Below are 24352 nucleotides of genomic sequence, written 5' to 3'. Positions count from 1 at the left end.
ACACTTTACTGCCTTGAAGTTTCTTGTTTCTATTTGATTAGGAATGCTCTAGAACTATTTCTAATTTAGAGAAAAATTCTATACAGAAGATGTACTCAACAGGACTGTAGGATGGGAGACAGGCACACCACAGTGGGCAAAGGCTACAGTTCCTCAGACAATTACCATTAGTATAGATAGACATCTGTGAAATAACACTGCAGGCAAAATTCTTGATTATTTATCAACATATTCAAGCAGGCTTACTCAGCAAAGAAAAGGCAATTCCAAATCATCCATTGTCTGACCTCTCATGGTCAGACATAGCCTGGGGCCACGTCTCTCTGAAGGGCTTGAGTTTGAGCCCACAAAAATCAGCTGCTGTTGCCAGAGAGCAGCTGGCAATGCTAATTCTCAAGCATTTCATGACAGTAATGAAACCAGGCCTTTCAACCACATCAGTGCAAACCCAGGCACCAACATGGCTGAAAAACACAAGGCACTTTCTTTCTAAAAGAGGCAGAGTGCCCAGTGGAGAGGGAGGAAAAGAAAATTGCTCGCACTTTCAGGGAAAGTAGAGACTACTCAGTCTCTGGGTCATAAGCATCCAGCTGGTCAGTTGTGGAAAGACTACGTTTCTCAGGTTAGGTGGAGCAGTCTAGCATCATGCAAGTTTGACATTTGTCCAAGGGTAGTAGTACAGTAAAAACTGCCCCATGCACTATCCTTTCAGTTATTTATGATTTGAGGTACTTGTTACCAAATTAGAGGGAACTAAGTGTTCCCCCTCATTCTCATTATCTGCAAGCTCTACCCTGATCCTGAAGATATCCCTTCTCTTGACTTTGAAGTTTTGCCCTGCTAGGAGCATTTTCACTTCTGAGGGACAAAAGACATTCCCCTGATACCACTGGGTTGTAAAAATTGTGAGTTAAAACCCTGAATAGCTCAAATAAGGATCTCTCCCTGGAGGAAGAAAAGGTGCGTGCTTTGCAAAGGGCTCCACTCAGCTAAGACAAGCTCTGATTTTCCCATGATCTGTGGTATCAAATACAGTAAATGAATTTTGTGCATTCAATAAATAACCTTAATACACGTAAAGTTGAAATTGATATACCTACTGATAATAAGGTTTTGCTCGGTGATCAGCATAGAAATCAGCTGCTTCTTTCCTGGAAAAGTAAAAAGACACAGATAAGCTATACACACACACACACACACACACACACACACACACACACACACACATATATATATAAAAAACACCATCCCTCGCAAAAACAACAATTATCATTAATTTAAATATCATTCACAAACATGTTTCTACAGACAATGCCTTCCCTAAGCTGGACAACTTGTTGGGTGTTCATGTCCAATAACAGAAACTACATTTAAATGTCTGTCATATTTTGTGTGGCTACCAGTACAGCTGACAACTCCTTTTGCTCCTGCTCTGAGAAGGAATTACCAAAGTCCATTTCAGGGTCACTGATGGTCCCCACATTCTCAGGCTGAGAAATAAATGCAGTAGAGTCACCTTCTTCTATTTGTTGTTTTCATCATTCATCAGTTTGAGTGGGGATATTGGTTAATGAAGTTTGACTTTAAAGCATAAACAATTTATCTGCTCCATTGGAACACTTCTTTATCAAGGTTAGCATTCGATTAAACTGGTGCAAAACAAAATACTGCATAACCTGGTTTCCATTCAGTGTCCTCAAATCTTACAAGTTGCATAGGCAGTACAATGGCCTCCATATTAAAATAGGATTTCTCCCACACTTTCACACTTCAAAACTCAATTTGGTCTTGCATGTCTCCTCAGGGAACACAGCAGTGACTACACGCTGCTTTCTTCCAAAGCAATGGGGTTTCTGCAGTGAGGGGGGTCACCTTACACTGCCAGGCAAATAAAGGTCACCAGGCATACCCAGTGTGTGTGCAGCACAGCTGTTACTCAGCTTTTCCTCAGGTGCTGGAAGCAAAACACTGTCCTTTTCAGACAAGGTGGTGGCCCTTCCCAAGCTCTGCATTGCCACAGCCACGCTCCTGCCAGCACTGGGCTCAGCTACCCAACTACACAGGTTTTGGGGACCACCACAGTGCAGAGCTACCATCCACCCACTGATGGACACACCATCCTGTGGCTTTTCACCCCACCAGCCAACCTGCTCTCTTCCCTGTCTTTTTTCCCAGCTGCTTCTCACGTTTTGCTCTTGCTTACTGAACTGCTTTTTCTGCATGGCAACAGCTAGAAAAAATCCATGGAGCTTTTCAGCTCTAAAACTGCTATTTTGCATCTTCAGAATTCCTGTTGAGAACACAGGCTCGGTATTGGCTTGCTCCAAATCCTGGTGTGTGCCACTTTTTGAAGCTGGAATTTGTACAGAAGGCCAAGTTCTTCAAGAGGATTGACAGGTGAAAGAAAGCAATATTGCTGACCTCTACTCTGGGTACAAAGTTCATAATCAAAGGAGTGCTGTAGGGTGACTAAGAGATTCCAAATCAGAAAGTTGTTTTTACCTGCAGCACAGTCTTCTGATTTTTTTTTCTGGTCTTCATGAGTTTGCTCATTTTGAGCAGCTCTCTTTACTGACAGAAATTTCCTGCATATTTTTCAAATAACAGATTCCAAGTATGAACAAAGGCATAGTTCTGTCATCTGAAATGGAACTTTAGATGCTTCTCTCTCATTTGCAGTCCAGACTTAAACCAAATATTGCCAGAGGAAAGAAATAACATCAAGAAGAACCTAAGAAGAATTTAATTTTCTTACCATTTATCAATGTTTGAACAGTGACATTTTTCTCCAGCTTTTTTTATCAAAATGACTTGAATAATTCCTGGTTTATTGCTTTTAGTTCAGTATAAGTATTAGCCATTCAAAATCCAAAGTATTTTTATTAACCATACAGTAAATTTGCTTCCCTTCCATTTCAAACTAAGGCAGAAGCATGATGTAAAAATTATGCTAGACACAGGAACTCTTGCAATCTCACACTTCAAGCCTACACTTACACTCTGCAAAATGTTTGCCTACAATTCATTATTTCACCAGAAAATCCTCTTCTGAAATTAATTCACCAAAAATTTTTGGAAAGCAAATACGAAAAAGGTATGTGAATAAATTAAGTATTATCATTTCTGATTGCAAAGAAGTATTTGAGAGGTCTGTTTCTGAAACAAATTGAGCTCTACTGCTCAGTTAACGATTCCCACTGAAATAAATAGCAAAGTGCAGTTGTGTTGTATAACTTAGTTGCCTTCTAATTTCGTTATTAGTTCTCTGTTTTCAAATAATGAAAAACAGTGTTCACCTATGTATAACAGACTGAACTTACACAGGATTAAAGGAAGAGACTGAAGAAGCAAGTGCCTGCCCACACTTTCATATCTTGGCTACAACTTTTACAGAAGGCATGAATCTACTTAACAGTGATTGACACATAAATGTTGTTAATGATCCTTTAAAGAAAGCAGTAGATGACGATGATTTGAGCAAGCAAACCTGCAGAAATCTAAGGGTAGAAGACTTTGGCAAAGCCACAGTTCTATCATTTTAAAATGGCACATTCCCAAGAAAGAGTAGATAGTATGCAGAGAAATCACAAAATACCCAAGACACTATTTAAAGACATTCAGTATCACAGCCCAGTCTTGTGCTTATTAATAATTAGTTTCAATTATACAAGACAACCAGAAATTTTTATATTGCAGTCGACAGTAAAAGTTCAAGTCTCCATTTCTTCCCTTCAGTCTGAGTCAACTCTAAAACACACGACTTGGCTCAATAGTTTGAGTTCTCAGACAGACACTGAAATAAAGCACCACCCAAAACAACAGTTCAGGATCAAATCTCTCAGATGGCAAGAGAGAGGAAACAAAAAAGCTATTTCGAAAGACATTATCATTTGTAAAGAAACATTAGAAACCTGTTTGACCTCATGAATTGGAGTTGTTGGATGGAAGATCTGGGACCAGTACCACCCAGACATTGCAGAAGGTGCATGCAGAGACAAGAGGAGGAAGTCTTATAGTTATTTTATCAGTATTATAGAAAGCCAAAATGGTTCTGAAGTGAAGGAAAATTGTTCCTGGCTCCACATATAAACAATAAGAACATGAAAATGGTATTATGCAAGACAGATAGCTTTTCTTTCCAAAAAACATGTTGCATACTAATAGGTTTGGCACAGGAGCAATGGAGAAATAATGCAGTAACTTTGGGAAAGTCTTCTAAGGTAAATTAATTATATTCTCTTTCCTCTTAAGCACACCTTCATTTAAATCTTGGGGCTCAATAAGAAGTGGAGAACATTGAAGGTGGGGGATTAGGAAGATGAATGAGTAAAACCTGTCCAACCCTGCACCATTAGAAGATCACTTGCTTTGCCTAGGACTTTCAGTGATTTAAAATCACAAATCTTAGAGCACAAATTAAGACAACAGATTTACTGAGAGCAAGCAAATTGATTACTTTACAACATTATTATAATCAGCCATACCATCTGTAAGAGGAAGCCTTAGGGTGAGGACATACAGACATGCCAGTAGTAAACACTGCTGGATTGCTAAAGCTATGGCAGCCACCTTGGGTTCATACAGACCTGACATATTTCATCACCCATGCACATCACTTTTTAATACTTAGCTTAAATCTCTAGATACTTTCAGAAACTACAGAATTATGAAACTGATGAGTTTCATGAGTTACCTCTCTTACTCACTGGAATGGATCTGACATATGGAACAACATTCTTAATTGCAAAAATATTTAGATACAATAGAGCTAACCTTAAAAATTCCTTACCTTGAAAGCAGCATCATTTTGGCCTTAGTTATTGTCAATCCTGCATTAATAATGATATCAAATAATTCTCCAATCTTACGCATTCCATCAGGTTTAATCAAAGCCAGTGTTCTGGGGAAATAAAAAAAACAGTAGAGAGATGCAGCCAACATGATTTTCCTTAGAGCATTTCGTGTGCATGTTGGGTTCATATTCAGACTAAAAACCAGCATGTCAAAGAGAGAAATTCTGTCACAGTCATATATTCACTGTCCCAGTGTCTCATCAATTTTCATGCTGTTCTTGAATGCTCGTGCAACACATTATTCTGATAAGAACAAGCTTTGCACATTATAATTTCCTTGGCTTTCTAACCCAAGTCAGCTCACAGTATTCCAGCAGGAGTTATTATTTACTAACTTTTCCATTTGATCTCAGAGCACACAATTTGACCACTTCTTCCTTAGCTAATTGGTATCTCGACAGCTCCTCGCTCTGGGTTAGAACACAACTGAATTGTTAATCTCTCCCTGTGCTTGCTCACCTCCCTTTCTTCCTAATGTTAATCATACACATAAAATTGAAGCTGTTAAAATTCCATTTAAAAATATTACTTAAACATGTGCCTCTTCCATAAAACTCAAAGTTAAATTATTGTTTTATTAATACTTTTAAAATATTTGAAGTCCTCAGTGAGAAGATCCTGTTGTGGTTGGTACAGTATAAAAACTTCATGATATAGAATGTGCATGCCAAATAGCTGACACTGTTAATAGACACAATAAAAGGATGGCAGAGGAGGTATTGCATCTCTTACACTGACTGACAGCTATATTCTATATTCTAAGGGACATCAATCTGAAAATCTCTATGCTCTCCCCCACATCTTTTTTTTCCAAGTACATCCTGTCTTCTAGGTAATTATCTTTTTACACAGTACATCCCCAGGGCCAGGACAGTTTTATTAGTGAGCTTTGCATAGCACCAAGAACACCATCAGCACTAAACGTATTATTAATCAAAAATCACAAGCACAAAAAGAAGGTCTGTAAAATTGCATTTTCTATTTGCATCCATCTTGTGGTGAGTCAGCTTCAAATGTGTGCAGCTTACAAACCAAGAGATTTATTCAACCCTGCATCTCAGAAACACCATGTCTCTGACAACCCTAAAGAGCAGTTGCCATCTTTTACACTGTTTCCAATAAAGAAGGCTCTCCAAGATGGAATTTTTTATTGTAGTACTTCCTTAAATAAAAGACAAATAATTGCAAATTTCCTATTTTATGTACCAGCATAGCATGGAAAGTAGCCCTTAGGTTAGCAGCAATATACTCCAGCCAGGGCAAATATGCTGAGATTATAGGAGATGGATGAACTTCCACTACATTTACTCTGAACCTTAAGTGACCCCAGATTGACAGATGCTTTGGCAAGAGACAGATTATTTCACAGCAAATGTAAAGCAAGGGAGGTGTTAGGACCAGGAAATGTAACCAGGAAGATTTGAACATATGCGACATTTTATCTGCAACTAAGGGAGAGGCGTAGAGGACCTTCAGAGCTCAGAAACAAACAGATTTCCTCAAGCACCATGAAGCTCCTACACATGCAGCCCCTCAGGCTCAGACCCATTGGGAAATGTGATACAAAAAGACTGATGGACTAAGGCTGCAGCCAGAAACTGCATGAAAGCAGTCAACCAAGACTGTGCTTCAATCCACTGCAGTGCAGGCTAAAGTTGGTTTAGCCTCATCTTCAGATGAGGAAAGGCTGACCTCTCACCCACAGTGAACACAGTTTGCCAGCATACTCCATGCAGCCTTACAGACTGTCCCCCTCTTCCCCAAGGATTTCACAGCTCCGCCTCATCCTGTGATATTATTTATCATATCACAGGGTGTACCATGTGAATCGTGGCCCATGAGGAGGAGGGCCCCAATTCACATGGTACATCCTGTGATATGATAAATTTGCATGTTTGACCACTGAGAATCACACAATGCACGACCTGCATCCTGGCACAAGAAGTTCTAAGCACTGTCTATTCCCACAAACAATAAGGATCAAATCCCTGAAATGGGATCTCCAGCACCATTTCCATTTCCTCAAGGAACATCTTTTTGAATTTATGTTATTAAACAGGTGGTTTGAGACAGACTGGTAATGCTAGAAATAAATTGTCCCTTACTTTTCTAATTTCAAGGGTTTTAGTAATAGCCTAATTCCTACAAATTTGCAAAAAATATTTCATTGCAAAGCAATTTACCTAGAAGACATTAATACAAACTGCAATGACCAATCCTTGTAATGTCTTTTGTCTAACACTTATATTTAAACTCTAACATTTCAATGTGAGCTTTTCAGAAGTAAGCAGGCTACAAAAAGCATACTCCAGGATGCTGAAGACTGTTTCTGAGATTGGATTTCTATTCATGTGCCCTATTTTTAGTTTTAATTAGGAATACGTTTCATGGGGTTTGGCATGATGCAGTCTGCAGGGTAGATTTGAAAAGTTTCATGTCTAAGAACCAAAGAAAAAGAAGGAAAATTAAGCTCACTTGCTTACATTTTCAGAGGGACTGTGTGACAGTACTGCAATGAGTACTGAAACAACAGAAAATGAGAACTGATCAAAGGAACAATACACAAAGCATGCTGTGACTATGCTTCTGAGACCTACCTACTTCTAATAATACGACTGCTGCATGTACAGTAGCTTATGTCTTGTAGGGGAAGAAATGCTGATTATGTCAATTACTGGAAGCATAAGAATAACATATCCCACTCAAAACAGAAGACAAGTATTTCTGGGTGACACACAACTCTTCTAACATCACTTTCAATACCAGTGATATTGACTAAATAAAGCCTACTTAAGACAGGACACACTGGTCAGACCAATGTTTACCTCGGGTTACAACCACTCAAGATCACAAGTGAAAGGCTACAGAAACAAAAAGCCCTGTCCCATGCCAGTGATTCCTTATATGGCACACTAAGTAAGCACATGCTCACTTAACCATTTTAGGTCACTGTTTGTGATGGTTTTCTTGTGATAAACTGGGGGGGGGAACAGAAATGCAGAACACTTAAATACAATATTTAAAAACTGACCCAAGACCCAAGAGAAGTAGGTGTAGAAACTGAAATAGAACTGTCTTAATAATTCTAGCCTAATTCTAGAAAGAGCCTATGCAAATCAAGCCTTTTTCTATACATATGTTTTGTATCTCACGTAGCTAGGGTCACATTCACTTGTTTTGCTGACAAAAATAAAGATTCCTAACTCAAAACATTCAAGATTTTTTTTTTATATTCACTCTGCAGTCTTCCTCAAAGGCCTCTGCTGAGCCTGTACGAGCACACACCGAGTGGCCAAAGAATGTATTTCCAAAGCTGAATTGATCTGCCAATAGTCTTGTACAGCACAATGGCAAAAAAAGACAGAGAAACATTCTACTTCATACAGCAACCTTAAAATTATATTATAATTCCAACTGCAGATTATTTTGGGAATTATTACGCACTGCAGGAATCTTATTACATCTAATAACTGCTGTAAAACCTGCTAGGAACAGGCAAAAAAGATAAATCACTCACATGCAACTGTTTTACCCAAAGAAACTCTTTTAATATGACCCTGTTTACTCAGTGAAAGCTTCTGTGAAGAAACTGGATTTTGAGGATCCTTTGCCTGAGTAAGGTGCCTTTCACTACTTTTCCTTTGGGCTATTCTGAATATGTAACACCACTTGAATATCTATGTTATCTTTCAGCCAACATTCCTAAAGTATTTTCCAAACAGCTGACATGTCATAAATGCCTTTTCTTGCTTTTGTAGAGCAGTACAAAAATTTGCCTCCTCCCAAGACCAACCACTTCACTGACACAATTACAGTGTTGCTGTGTAGACTGCAACATCTCCTTACAAGAAGAAAATGTCACTTTATCATAAGCTGCCTTTTCCTGGTATAACTGCATGAGCACTGCAAGAGCACCAGGGATTATGTTAGTTTAGGCAGAGCAAGAAATACACAACTTTACATTGATATAAAGATGTAATCTACCCAAAGCTGCACTGAGGAACTAAAAGAGTAGCCAAATACACAGAATCCATCCCCTTGTGTTCTCTACTTCCTTTGCTGCTCTTTCACCACACCCAACCCCAGCTTGCAGAAGTACCAGCACTCCTCTGGAAAGGTATTATGGCAGGCATTTTCACAGATTTTTTTTTGTGCAGTTAAGACAAAGATGCATGTTAAAACATGCAGCTCCTCCTCTGTGTCTAGTTATGTACAACTCTCCAAGAAGAGTTCAAAACAAGCCCATTTACTGGGAGGGAGCAAGAGAGCAAGTGATTAAGGCTCCTTGGAATATCATACCTAAGAAAATGTTTTGTGTTCTTTTCAAAAAGGCTGAAGGAAATTATAAAAACATACTAATTTGCAAATTCAGAGATTACCTGCACTGTCATTAAACAAGATCTAAATTTCTTGTAAATTAACCTTAATGTCCTTGTGTTCTTAGTCCTGATATTGGCTCTCAGATGGCTTCTTAAAGTCTTTTCCAAAGCAAGTCTTTAAATCAAAAATATATTATGAGTCTTATCTTCATCTATGATAAACAAATTTCATCTTAACAAACAAGCCTGTAATTTTTACTGACATTCTCCCTCTGTACTTTCTGTCCTCACACACACAGAGCTTAAGAGAAGCTGAAAAAAATTCTCAGAAAAAATTTCCATAAGTGAGGAAAAACAACAGAGAATGGGAGTGGCCCTCTAGTACGTTTATTTATTACTACTAAGAGAGAGTAGATGAGACTGGTGAGGCACTAGGCTTCTGCACAGATCTCAGAGAGACAGCTGCAACTTTCACAAGGTCCAGGCCTTTCAAGCCCAGCATGCATCAGTTACCAGATCAATTCTGCCCCAGGAGAAATCCACAAATCACGAGAACCCTACTGCTGCCTGCCATGGCTGAGTAACGAAGCTGAATAGGACCCATTTTCCTCCTCCCCCTCTTCTCTCCCAAGATCATCCAGCAGCTGACACCATAGAGAAGCTGCCCCTGTAGTGGTACCACAAGCAGGCACTTCACTTCTCTGCAGCCTTCAGAAAATCAGATCCCTTCAAACTGCATGCATCTCTTCTTTTGCCCACATTAGTACAGAGGCCTCATTCCTAGCAAACATCCACTCCTAAAGTCCAGCCACAAGACTCCCAAATCCCCCCTGCTCACCTCTCCTTGCGGCTGCCCAGCTTGCGGGACGTGTAGAGGTTGCCATAGTCCACGATGGTGAGGTGCCGGGAGAAGACGGTGACTTTGCTGCCCACATAGAGATCCTCCAGGTGCAGGCTCTCGTACTTGGTGCGCCGCAGAAACGTGCGGCGGTTCTTCACGTCGTACTGCCGCGAAAACAAGAGTGAAATCTACCTCAGCAAGGGATTTAGTTGTGGACAAACTCAATCTTCGCTGTCAGAAATTTCCATAGCACTGTGGGATTGAATCTGATCACTTCATCAATTTAATTCCAAGCCCTCTGAACTTACAGGCGCGCCAAGAAAGCTTAGAAGACTAATTTATTCCATTTAAATAGTCTCAGGCCAACAGCTATATTCGAATTTTTTTTTTTGGTTTGTAATTTGCTCGTTCTAATTCAAGCTGTGATAAAAGGTTCAGGTGCCTGGTGGATGCCACTACCCACTGAGAGTTCCCCCAGCATATCCACGCTGTTTCACAGCCCAGTGGCTCGCACCAGAACGATCAGGACACACACTGGCAGGTCTCCTCTTCAGGGCATCATTCCAGTGATATTATGCTCTATTTGACTGTGTAAGACTCAGCATTAGGGACAGAGAGATGATTGCAACACTTGGCTGAGATGTTCTCACTGCCTGGAGCCGCAAGCTCAAAAGCCTGTCAGGACAATTCAGCTTTATGTATCATCATTCCAAGCAAGAAGCCAGGCATTAATGTGCAGTTTTCTGGGTGGGCTGGCAAAGCACACAAGTCAACCTGCTGAACAGTTAGATATTACTGCAAGTAGATATTACAGATGCCTTCTATTTCCTGGGGAAGTGGAAGCCTATGAAAGGAACTTTGTCCTCCTCAGGCCAAACTTCCCCTTCTGTCTAGACCTACAGGTGCTGTCCACCACTGCAATGCTGTATCCACTAGAATAGCATTAAAAGAAAGAACATAATTCCCACAAATTTTGGAGGGAAAAAAAATTAAGAGCAAAATTCCATTTTCTGAAACATGTGAATACAGTTCTGTTAGAAGGCTAGAAGGATTGTAATTGTTTTCAGGATAGCCGGAACTTTACAGATTAAAGAATTGTAAATAATTTTGATACTTCCTTCTGCTGAAGCATGATTGTAAGGAAGAATCCTTCCCTGCTGAAATGTCCTTAGCCCCTCAGACATGCTCCTACTAAGTGTTCACTATTCAAGTGCAGTAGGGAATGAAACGACAACATGGTTAAAAAGAAATTAAATCAAAGAAACCAACTTGAATTCAACTACTTGTCTTCTCCTGGACTTTGCCAGGAAGCTTATTAACTGTCTCAACCATAAGTAAATTTTTCCATACCTTGACCAAAAATCTGACTACTTATTTCACTAATGGTTGCTAGAAATTTCCCTGAGATGCTTCTCTCCTCTTAAGAAGAGGAGGAGATCTACCTGTGTTAAAGGATTCTTCTTTACAGTGGACTTTTGAATCTGTTTAAAAAACTTTTTTATAAAGTGAATGGTAAATCACGGCAGAAGAAATATAAAACTGTTTGGACTGTTCCACTCCTGCCCATGTACATGTAGAAGTAAATTACCCAAAACAAAATAGTTGTCTGCTAAGAATCTGTCCTTTTTAATGATTTCTTCTCTCTTTTCAGGAAATCTTTTGTAGAAAGAAAAGTTATTAAGGCTTTAAGAATTCCCCATGAGAATTATTAACTATGGAAAACTCAGAGAATGGGGCCTCTCTGTCAGGAGACCCAGTTTTACTGAAAGAACTGCTTGCTGTCCTTGGACAAAAATCTATACTGTCTTCTTACAGCTGCAAAGCAAGCTGGAAACATCTCTCATTATTCCCACTGTCACTCTACTTCATCAACCAAGACATGAAGGACAGAAAGGATTTCATATAACATAAGCCTTCAAGAGCTCTGCTCCACCTCAGGTGAGGTGTGTGATAAGGGAGAGTTGTTGTCAAGGGTAGGAGAAAGGGGATAAAACATCCTCCTCATACATCAGGAAAGCTGGCTCATATCCATCACCTCCCTTCTCTCAGATATGTTAGAGGTAAGAGCAGGTTGTCATCTCAGGAAAATACTAAAAGATGCAGAAGAATAAGGCAGTAATAAAGAAGAAAAGATCACCAAATTCTGCAGAAATATATATAGATATAAAAAAAAAAGTCCAGAAAAGAATTCTAAATGTACTATCTGTCCACAAATTCAGCCCCAAAAGTGATTTTGAGATATTCTTTCTCTAAGTGTGTTCACATACATTTTTGTTCTTTTAATTCCTGTCCTGCCCACATGAGGTCTATGGCTGTGTATACACCATGCCACTTTAACCTAAGAGCACACCAACAAAATGCAAAAGTCTGCCAAGACATAGATACTGCATTAAGAAGTTCAAGAACACCTTGGAAGCTCTTGGTTTTGAGACGTGTAGGTGAAATGAACAACAATTTTGCCAGCCTACACATGGTTGTGTAGGAAGATTATTACAGTTCCTGACTGATCAGCTAAACTGTCTCTGGGAAATATAAATTAGAAACCTCACATTTTGAAAAGCGTGCACATACAGACGTCGTACAAAGAACTTAGTAATCAGTACCAAAAGTGCATCTTCTCACTCAACTGGCTATTATTGCTTCAGTGAGGAGCAGTTTGGGTAAGAAAAGGCGAATTCCACTACATTTCTTATTTCTGCAGTTGATTTTTATAGCAGCAAAGTTAAAATTTGATAATGAAATTACTAAGTGTGAATATCCAAATCTAGGCTATTCTTAGACTCTTCACTAAGAATCAGAATAGACTAGTCCATGCCACTTACTCATTCCTAAAAGGAAGCACAAACCATTGGTTGGCATGAGGGTTATCTTTACAGTACATATTATATTTTTATATACCTGCCTGCTACTGCAAAATGCTGGTTTTCACCACTGTCAATAAGCAAAGGGATTAGGTATGAACCACAAATCAGAAAGGTCTGTGCAAGCACCACTGATGAAAAATTTGGATCCCACTGTCAGAAATGTCCTACCTCTCATAAAACCACATTCACCATTTCCTCTACTTTGATAGGATTCTTTTACATTTTACTCTTCAGAGACTTCTGGAATTCCTGCTGAAGCTAATTCTCCTGTTTGGAATTAGCTTCAGCTTACTTTTCTCAAGCACTAGGCCAGTGTTGCTGAATTTCAATTCTGAAACCCAAGTAGAGACAGAATAAAAAACAGATTTGTGAAAATTAATCTCTCCACACCAAAGCAAGTTTTAAGAAAGAAAAAAAATCATAAATGTAGAAGCCATTCCATATGCTTCACTGTGAACTCACATTTTTGCTTTTCTTTTAGTTTTAGAAACAGAGCAAGATACATTTTAAATTAAACTTCCTTACCTGGAAAATTAATAGGCATAGGCAGTGGCTTGCACTTTTATGAACTGTTTAATTGGATATTACATTTATAATAACAGATTTTTTTCTTACATCCTTACCATTTCAATTGATGAATCTTTTGGATAATACAGAAGTTCATAACGCCGAAAGAGTGAAGCATTTGGGTCATACCATTCAGCAATGAAAGCATATCTCTCATCTTGACTCTGGAAAAAGAAAAGAGGCAAAAATAGCTATTACAGGAAGCATACATAGTCTATATGTAAAAATACACAAATAAAAAACTTCCTTCATTCGTTATCAGAAAAGTAAAAAAAAAAAAAAATCCCTTGTAAATGGCCTTGCACACTCTGCATATTATCTCCTGCTTACCAGAGCTGGTAACATCTTTTCACTTGTCAGCTATCATCTATTAAATGGGATGGAACTTGGATCATGGCAGTTTTCCAGACAATCCCATAACTTACTCTGGTTTCATCAGTCATGAAGCATGGACTGCTGTAGAAGTTGCTGTTAGACTTCTCAACTTAGTCAAAATATTTGATTTACTTTCTCTTGTTAAAAAAAAAATGTGTTCACCTACAATTAAATTACAGACTGTTAACACATTTTCTACACATCCTACAAGGAAACCCTTTCCTCTTCCTTAACAGTCATATCTAAACTACTCTTAATGATGAGATAAACATATTCAAGTTAAAGACAACATTAGTTTGATTCATTGCTTAACTTCCTGAAATTTACATAAAGCATAAATACCTTGACCTCATTTACAACTCATTTTCTGCCCCTAAGGGGTGCAGATGAATAAGGTGGATTGCAGTAATTCCAGAAGTGTAACTACCTGCTAGCTTCTTTCCATGCCCAATAATCAGAGGATAACATCTCCCACCAAAGCAAGCACAAAGGCGAGACATAGCACATGGATGTGCCATTCTCATTCCTCTTAGTGGTACATTTTGTTAGTTCTTGATGCAATATCAGTTATTTGATAGCTAGAATAGTTAGATGGAGCTCTAAATTTTCAATTCTCACATCTGCACTAAATCTGACTGACACATATCTGTACTCTTCGTATACACTTTAAACACTGAGGAACCACTGGGAGTTTAACTTAAAGTCATGTGGGCATTCTCAATACTTCAAATTTTAGAGAAGGGCAGCATCTCAGTTGTTCCAAAAACCACTTAATAAGCAAAAAGACAAAGAGCTCCTGTAAGCTTCCATGACTATTCTAAAACACCAGCAGGAAAAGAATAATAATTTTCCAGCATCTTCATCTTACCACTGACTTAGGACTAAGTGCTTTTGCAGGTTGAAGTCCTAACAGAAGCAGGAGCAGGCAAGAATGAGATAATGAAGAACAAATTCAGGATTTTACAATGTGATGAATACTAGTACCTCTCCAGTCAAGAGCATCATGGCAAATGCCTCACCCTCCTGTCAGCTCTTATGGTACCCCCCACACTGCAAACAAAGGATGATTGCACTGCAGAAACACTTACACCATGGGGGCAGCACAGTGCCCTGTGAAGGAGGCAAAGTTTCTGTTTCTCTCTGTAGAAGTCTGTGCAGCACTGGAAACCTTATTAACATCAGCTACTCCAACTTCTGTATCACTTCTGTATTATCTGTACAGCACACACTGCAGCCTTTGACAAGAGTTAAGCGCATCTTTTACATGCAGCATCCAGCATGAAAACTCCCAAGGGACTTAGCCTGCTTTCTGGCCCTTGCCTGAGCTGGATGTGTCTGTGTCACTACTGCTGCTGCCATCATTCTGGAGATATGCAAATCACAACAAACTCTGTCATGGCAGAGTTTGAGAAAACTCACTCCTGATTTTTCCGTATAGGCAATAAGCAGTAATAAGGGTTGGCAGACTGATTTCAACTTTGATCTTACACTCCTACTACTGGACAACAAGACATTTGATGCATTGATTTGACTGACCATTGTCTTGTCAAGAAGAGATTTTATGGAGAAGCAGTTCTCTGCCAAAGAGGTTGTCTAAAAAGAAAAACAGACTGGTTTCATAGAACCATAGAATGACCTGGCTTGGAAGGGACCTTAAAGATCACGCAGTTCCAACCCCCCCTGCCATGGCAGGGACACCTTTCACTAGACCAGGTTGCTCAAAGCCCCATCCAAGCTTGATCATTTCCAGAGATGGGGCATTTCTCAAGTACTACCTCCAGAAAATGACTACTGATGGATGAAATAAAATAGATGCACCATCTTTAATCAATGCCTCCTCATAACATGAAGACATATAATTGCATTGCTACTTTTTCATGTTATAGCATTGCTTTCAACTCTATTTTCCAGGTAGTAGTTGTTGCAGAAGCTACCAATTTTCATTTAAGTAAAACTTCTAAAATTTGTAAATGCTTACTTGTCTCAGGGAAGTAATGTATTTACATGAACAACCAAAGAAAGCACCGTTTGATACTGGTGACTAAGTAAAAAATCTATCATCAGCACCTCCATGTTTACAGTGAGAAACTGCCTTGTGTGATGAAGAATTGGTCTGCCTTTTTTATTTTTTTCTTTTACCACAACCTTGGTCTTAAGAATCTGAATTTCATTAAGAATCTTAAATTCATATTATAAGATTTTATTCAATTTCTGAGCTATTAATATTTGTTATTCAGCAAGCTCTGCTGGCCACTGAATAGCAGAAATCACCATTCTGTATTATCTTCTTTTGGCAATGTAAGCAAAGGCAAGGTAATAAATGCTACTTAGACTTGAGAAAAACTGCAGAGCTAATCCCCAAACACCCAGAAAATGCTATTAGTAAGCAGGACAGCTTGAATCCATTACTGTTATGTATCCAGAAAATATGGAGACCTAGTATTTTCCTAAAATGACCAAAACGAAGTCTCTAAAGCTTCTCCTGAGCCATAACTAGAATATTCCCTGCTCTATGGACATAGAATTATTACAATAAATATTTACACATGTAGAGGACTGGATCAGAAAAAAAGTTCAAAGCTTATGGGAAACACTCTAAAAATAACTGGAAACATTCTATTTGTGAACATGTCAATTGTTTCAGAGGCAAACACTGCAAAGTGAAGAAATTCAACACTGAAAGCAAACTGAAGACCCTGCCAAACAAGTACCTAAAACACAGCAGGACTCCAATCTTACTATTGCAGATTCATGCAAATAGTCTTAAAACAGATAAAAGACAATACGGAACACAGTCATGATATGGTGAATTTATTCTGGGAAGCCCTTGCCAGGCATTGCTATGAAACAGTCACTCCAAGTCATCAAAAATGCCAACCAAGTTTAAAACCTAAGTTTTTAAAAGTGAGCACATATTAAGTTCACAAGATGTTTTTAAATGAGAACAAAAAACTTCATTTATTTATTTCATGGAGTAGGATTTTGAAGGCAAAAACCAAACACAAAAAACTGTTCACTTCCCATCACATACTGTAAGGATTGCAACAAATGTTTAAGCCTTCACAGGCCCAAAATTCTAATTTCTGAACATTTATTTTCAATCAGTTTACCACTCAGTCAACAGAATTGGTAGGGCAAATAACCTTCTTACATACAACTTCAGTAGTGTGTCCTGACTGCAAAGTGGGAAGGAGTCTCGAGGGTGAGGAAATACTGTGGGAGGCAAATTAAGTTTCATTGTTAGCTTCTGTCCCTCCTCCTAACCAAGAAAACCCAGAGAAAATAACTCTCCAAAAAAGAGTGATTAGAGAAGAGTGATGAACTGTCAGGGGGTAACATGTTCAATGCACCACACTGCTCCAGACCGAGAGTGAGTCCTGGAAGGGGAAAATTTCACAACTCTTGACCAGAGAGCACCTCATTCCCCCAGGAAATGAGACAGGCATGTTAGTCTGTTAGAAATCACATTCCTTTGAACAGCTCAAGTAATAACAAATCTAGTGAATCTATAAATACATTATAACTCAGAAAATTCTTGCTTTAAAGAATTAATTTCCATTCATTTCTGTACCATTCCCTCATTAAAATCACACATAACCTCTGCTCTCATGACGATGCAATTAAACAAAGCGATACCTAATGGAGGAGAAATATTTTTTTCACAAATGTTCACATTAGTGGAAAAATTACCACCACCAAAAAGCCCAGCAGTGATTATGCACTTCACATTTACATACTGATACTTCCAGAATAGTTGCCTTGAGCTCAGGATTTACATCTCCTTTCCATGGTAAAATCTAGAACTGAGATCAGCAATGTCAAGAGTTCACCTAGTGTGAAGATGAAAAGAATAGTGGGGTTTTTTTCCTCTTCCTTCTGTAAATTCCCCAGAAAAACATTTAAATGCATGTGGGTTTTGCTACCTTTTGCTTTTTGTTTCTATTGGCATGTGTGAATATGCAGTAGGATGGCTGTATGCACATGAGAAACACTAACTGAAGTACAGCTGAATTAAAAACCCTAAATTTTGTACTTACATCTGAAAGTGATAGGGGGGAAGCAGTCATTCTTAGCCAGCATGGGACTAAGTTCTAGAAGCTAAATCCAAGCATCCATCAAAGAACTGTGCTCCCAGAAAACTCTGTGCAGAGGGAAACCAATGTGTTTGGAACCAAACTGCCAAGGACATTCAAAAGCAGAATTCTTAACAGGCTGGATGGTACACACTATCTTGTCTTGTAAACCTTTTAGACTTCCAAAAGGCTTCTGTCCACAGGAAAACAAAAGGACATCTTCCAAAAGTTTTCATGAGAAGCAACAGTGGTAGAAGAGCAGCCCAAGGACTGAGGAACTCCCATGGAAAGGTGGAGAAACTACTTTATCCCTGTGGTCTGACCTATGAGGAATATAGATCTGGATTTGGTTTTCCAAACGCTTCATGATGCCACCTGACAGCCACACTACTGCACTACTCTGGGGTGAGTACTTCTGTCCTCCTCCTCTGGTTTTGAGTAGAAATTTCAAAATAGAGTTTATCTTACAATGGAGAACACGGGGTTTTTTTCAGCTCAAGAGACCTTCACACGAAACAGTACCAAAATATATCTTAAAATTAGAAAGCCCTGAGGTATCTAGAAAGAGCACCTTTAACATGGTGTTAGCAATCTGGTCTCTGTGAGGTTATGCAGGCTGCCAGGAACTTCAGCATGCATGACATTATCTGACACAGGCTCAGGGCCCACTGCTCACATATTACAGGAGTCATGTAGAATATTGCTACATTTTAAGTGTGCAGCTTTGTTGTCCTGCTGCTCCTTCGATTTTTCTCAGTGACTCAGTGGCTCTGAAATCAGACCAAAGAGAAAAGGAATCAAAGGATTTGAATCATCTCCTAATGAAGCAATAAAAAGGCTGCACAAACCTCAGTAAAAGCTGAATCCAATCCATCCTTATATCTGTGTTCTATATTTTGTAAAACTGCTGTCAAGGGGAAAATCTCCAGTAAAGCACAGACCAAGCTGTTTCTATGAAAATCACTGGGAACAGGATGGACCAGCAGACAGGAACTATTCTCACACCAAATGGGTATTTCTCCTAATACACCAAAAAAGCCTTCTGGAAAGGTTGTTCTGAAGCTTCCCAAAATTCTTAAAATAAACAATCTTAAAGGAACATTTTTTCACAACCTGCTCCCCCTCAAATCAGGTTGGTGAAACTCTCTAAAATACTTTGGAAGAGCAAGAGCATTTTAATCAAAAATTAGATGATTTTAAAGCATAAGAATACTAATTATTATAAAACATTTCAGGTGACGATATCATGAGGCTGATTGACTCCAACATCAGGTAATTATCCATTAACACATACTTACCTTGTGTTTTTAGGAAGAAACAAGGTTTTAAAAATCACAAATGTACAAGAGCTTAGCAACAACAACAACAAAAAAGCTGAAATAATGAAGAGGTATCTTTATCTTTCCTCTTTATAGTTCCTACAAAAAAACCCACCAACTATTGCCATTTGTGCTGGTGCATTCCTTAGACAGATGTTGGCCTTGTGCTGCTCAGACAGGGTGAAGTGGGGGACCTGACCAGCTGCCTCCACCAAGAACATTATTTTCAAAATTAGGCCCAGAAATTGCTGTTATAAACATATAATCAACTCCAAATTCCAGAAGCCACTGCTACAAATGTATGATCAACCTCTAACAGCAGGTATCTAAGTCCTGTTACGAATCATTTGAAACAGTTCCTCAAAGCTCATAAATCTCCAGTCACTGCTCTTCCAGACTAATCTTCACTTCAGATTTAATGCTGCTTCCCAGCCCTGAAGAGGACTTGAGCACAAATGAAAAGCAGAAACTGATAAACTCCTGGTGTGAGGAGCCAGAGCCAAGGATTCCAGGCAGAAGCAGCTACTGACAGTGTTACACTCCCCCCGCAGGCCGGCGACAGAAGCACCACCACAGCAGCACCTGTTTGCTTAAGAGCCCCAGAAATACCCTGATTGACTTGTCAGCTTTCCTGTTCTCCCATTTTAACACCTGGCAAGCCCTGCTTTATTTTCACCTGAATGTTTTTAGGTGCAGGCCCTGCACGATGCCAAACTTCCACAGAGCAGCGAGTGGTCACAAATTCAGACCTCCAGATCAAAAAAATGCAACTTCAATTAGCTTAAAAGACAGCCTTAAGCTGTGGGTTATGAGTGCTACTCTTTCATGGAAGGACATCTTAAATGTGACAATCCTCTGCAGACATAAAGCTGAAAAAGAAAATTCAAAAACGTTTAAAACAACTGGAGTCTCTAAAAAATCTCTCTAAAAAGTCAAGTACTTCTGCAAGCATGAGAAATGATGAGGTCTGGTTCTCTATATTCTTGTTTCTCATCCTTGACTGTTGTGACCAGAGCCTCCCTTTAGCTCAGGTGTTTAATAAAGGCCCACACCCACCTCGATTCTCTGATGTCTAACTATGGCTGAGCTCCCAGTGAAGTCTAATTCTCAGCATTGTAGTGCACCTTAAATCCCAAAATGAATTCTCATCAGTGCATGCTTATTAAGCTGCTGTGTTATTCAAGCCATCTTCTGCCTTCACAGTTTATGTAATACAGGATATTTTCCAGGCAAAACTTAAATCCACAACACTGTGTAGATAGAGCACTCAATTAGCTCTGTCTCTTAAAACTCATTTTCCTCCTCCTCTTCTATTCATGTTTCTGACACACGAGCTGGAATAATTTTTAGAACTCCAATTCTGAAGCCCCCTCACTGCTGTTGCACCTCCCACTACTTTCTCAACAGGCTTTTCTTTAGTGAAAAAGTAAAATCAAAAGATCACTTTTCAAAAGGAAAAACATCTGGCAACTGCAATTTCCATGACAATGTCTTGACTACAGACAATTCTCAACCTAAGCGCTTGTATTCAAAAGCTCACTGATGAATTTTGCAAGCATATCTCTTTTTATCCTCTTCTTGTAGAAAACAAAGCCTAGTGAAAATTTCACACACATTTCAAATTAATAAGCTATTGGATAACTTATTAACATTCTTAATCATATATGAAATCTATTGAGTCAAACACTCTACTGCATTTGTGTTTACCCTCCTCCAACTGGTGCTACATCCTTTGGCTCCATAGACTTCTAATATTACTGGTCCCTCGGCTTCTCAGGTGCCTTTTGGACTGGATATGTCCATATGGCTATTGCTGCTTGGACTATCTGTTGCCAAGTAGCGTGGGGATGCTTCTGTCCCTGTGGTACTAATCGAGGGAATCTCCCTCTTCAACTGGGATTTCAGTTCAGTGAATCACCCCCTTATGCTCAGGGGTTGTGATAAACACAGCTCTAGAAAGTTGAAGGCCTCAAATTTTCTTCTCCAATTTAGGAATAGGCAATTCCATGCCACACCAGCAAAATCATCTGGCGGTTGTGTCAATTTACTAAGGAAGAAATCTGCTTTTACTACTAGATTATGTAAATTATGCAAGCCTCCTATCAAGCACGTAGGTATGATTAGTATAACCTAACCTTCTTTTCCTCCTGGTCTCTCACATAAAATAAGCAAGAATTGAAATTCTCAAACAATAGCTTCAATCCTCTGCAATTACATGTCATACTTAAGTACTTTGTTACAGGATTCATATTATTTTTCTAATTACAGAAAGGAATTTCTCTAAAACACATGAAGGATGCCATACTGCTCCTCACTGCTCTGTTCAGACAGCTTTAGCTTTAGAAGACCAGCTACATCTTGTCTTTAGGAAAATATACAATTTAATGAACATTTATAAAGCTGCAGATGATAGGATCATACATTATTGCACTGGTAATTACATGATCACAGGTAATTCCTCTCTGAGCAGTCAGCAGTGCTCAGCACGTTCCTGTCTGCTTCCACTAACTCCAGCAGAGCCTGACAGGGATTTAAGCAAAACCAGAGCTGTTCCCTGACTCAAGAGCAAAATTTGCAACGCAGGTCATCCCACCTAATCACATCTGAGCGCAAAGTTTAGGTGCTTTGCACTTAAATCAGCCACCAATGGCAGGATGAATGCTGCTGTGGTCAGCTGCTGAGCACTGTGTCTCCACCTTCCAACCACGAGATTAATCCCTCCATGTGACACAGAAAGAGAAATACTTGTGCACACCCCCTTACAAGACCCAACCAATATGGCACTTACAGGAAAAACAACTCTGAAAGGCTCAGAACTTGGCCTAACATTAAAGCTGATGTCAATACTCAAAGGTAGTTTTCTCTAATAGAAAGCCATTCCTCTGCCAAACTTCCAGCTTCCAACTTGCAGTATTTTGAGAACTAAAGCTTTTCAGAAGTACATTGATTTATTTATTTTTTTTTATTTAGGATTCTGAAGGATTTTCAAATTTTCTCCCCACACATTTTTATTCAGGTATCCCATGAAATTTTCAACCTCCTATAGAACCAATCTGGAAACTTTCACACTGAATGGTTAAAATTGGAGAAAGTTACAAGTTACAAGCAGCTGGAAGTAGAGCTTTGAAAGGAAACACCTACAAATCCTAAACTAAAGCTGTCAACGGCACTTCAAACCAGTATAATGCCTCCAGCATCTTCAGATTATCTCAGCTCATAATAATCTTCTGAAAAGCTTTTTTAACAAGAAGTAGTTGGTTGCCTTGGAATCACAGCTAAGGGAGAGCTGGTCCTTCAGCCAACCAGCACCACGAGCATTTAGCACCCAGGAGTTTGTGTGAATGCTCTGAAGACCACACACGCTGCATCCACCTGGAGCAGTCAGAGCTTGTCATGTTCTAGTAACAATTTATGGTCCTGTGAAGCTGACAAGTCTGCTGACACATTTCTCATTCACTACTGTGGGCACTTAAAGCAAGTATTTTGTCTGCGCTACTGCTTAACCAAATGCTGGCTTTCGTTTTTCTCAAATTCTAAGGTAGTTGGACTAAATCCAGATTTCAGCTAGTACAGATGTCATGGTCATAATTTATTCTGAAGCCAGACTAATGACAAATTACATGCAAATAGAAGTTTTCATGATAAAAGCTGTTCAGCGATTTCCCATTAGTAAAGTAAGAAATCAAAAACTTCTTTAGGGTACAGAAAGCAAAGGAGGTGAGTATAATCATATTCCCAAACTCTGCCAATCTTAACAGACTTCTACAGGTTCGCTTTATGAAGATCTGTTCCACAATTCACAGATTATTTGTCTCCCAAAGCACAGGATTTCTGTCATCAGATTTGCACAACTGAATGCTATTCCCCTGAGGTGCAAAAGTCTCTGCTGGATAAAGACAGTGACTGAGAGATTCCAATTCCATACATGGTTTGAATTAGGTTGCTTAGTTTCACCTACACGGCTGCCCTCTGCAGTAGTGCATTTGATGTCCAGCATCTTTTCAAAAAGGAGGCTATTTTTCCTACTTTTGTGAAATAGGAATAATTATTGCCATCACTCCTTTCACAGAAGGATACCAAGATTTAATAGCAATAATATTTGTACTATTTAGGCATCATACATCCCCCTTCATTTTGACAAAAACAGAGGAGAAGCAGGTTAGTCACTTAATGCTGATTTCCTGCTTCCAGAGACCCTTCACTGCAGCACAGGAACCAGGCACCTGTGGAAGAAGTCAGAAAGGGAAAATGCTGCCCAGCCCACTGCCCCTGTAGCTGCCTCCAGGGAACACTGCTAGACCAGAATGTCAGTAGCTGCCAAGGACTAGATCCAGACCACAGTTCCTCTACTCCATCCCAGTAGTTTGGGAGTCAGAATTAAAAGACCACGGTTCAGTTATCAAAGTGTTATAAGAGACCATGGGACAGGGGAAGGACAACATTGCTCTCTGTGTAACTAGAAAACACACACGATACAGTCCCTGCAGCAGGAGAAAGAAAACAAGAATAGAAACAGGAGGGGTACTAAATTTAGTGAGGGATCACACTTAAATCTGCAGTATGGGGAAGAGCAGGTACACAGGCTAAAGCATGCCTACCCACTTCCCATGTGTGGCTTATATGTGCCTCTCCTTCCAAGTGTGTTGGAGTATTCTGCAGAAAAAGTATGATTTTTTAAAAAAGATAATTAAGGTAGTTACAATCACTGAAGGATCCCACGCAAACAAAGATCATACAACAGGCTCTCAGGAACACATCTCGGGAAAGAGCCGCTTCTTTGCAAAGACATGAGCACCCTCTGGTGCCCAAGGACAGGCTGAGCACCTTGTTTAAACACCAAGAATTCACTTCTGAAAGGATCAGTTAGAAGCCATTGCTATCTCTTCCTAGTACACCTAGAGCTTCAAAATCAGTGACCTCCTAAGAGGAGGTAGAAATGACTAAATGATAAAATACAGATCACAACAGCCAGGGTGATGAAGTCCTTTCACACAGGAAAACTGAGACACATGGGCAGGTGGCCTTCCTCCCAATCCCACAGCCTCCCAAAAATCTCAATGCCACAATTTTTAAATGAGCATCAGAGCTGCCCAGTCCAGGACAACTCATAAAAGTACCTTGCAGAGTTTATCTCATAAGTC

The 24352-nt window shown here is 39.4% G+C and overlaps 1 protein-coding gene across 2 annotated transcripts in view; it reads right to left on the bottom strand.

The window, feature by feature from the left end:
• NME7 (NME/NM23 family member 7) overlaps positions 1-24352 on the bottom strand; it is an 88018-nt gene that overhangs the window by 57069 nt on the left and 6597 nt on the right. The window contains exons 1-5 of one of the 2 annotated variants that reach the window (XM_083854511.1): positions 18464-18659; positions 13501-13608; positions 10011-10177; positions 4790-4900; positions 1101-1151 (exon numbers count right to left, since the gene is read on the bottom strand). In XM_083854511.1, coding sequence (XP_083710637.1) covers positions 1101-1151; positions 4790-4900; positions 10011-10177; positions 13501-13608; positions 18464-18472 — 446 coding nt within the window. In that variant the 5' untranslated portion in view covers positions 18473-18659. Of the gene's footprint in view, positions 1-1100; positions 1152-4789; positions 4901-10010; positions 10178-13500; positions 13609-18463; positions 18660-24352 lie in introns of those variants that run through there. The other variant, XM_083854512.1, reaches the window with a different exon arrangement.

The sequence above is a fragment of the Zosterops lateralis genome, assembly GCF_965231275.1.
Source record: "Zosterops lateralis genome assembly, chromosome: 2".
NCBI classification, from domain to species: domain Eukaryota; kingdom Metazoa; phylum Chordata; class Aves; order Passeriformes; family Zosteropidae; genus Zosterops; species Zosterops lateralis.
Note: the sequence above shows the minus strand (reverse complement) of the source record. Positions and strands in the feature narration are given on the sequence as shown.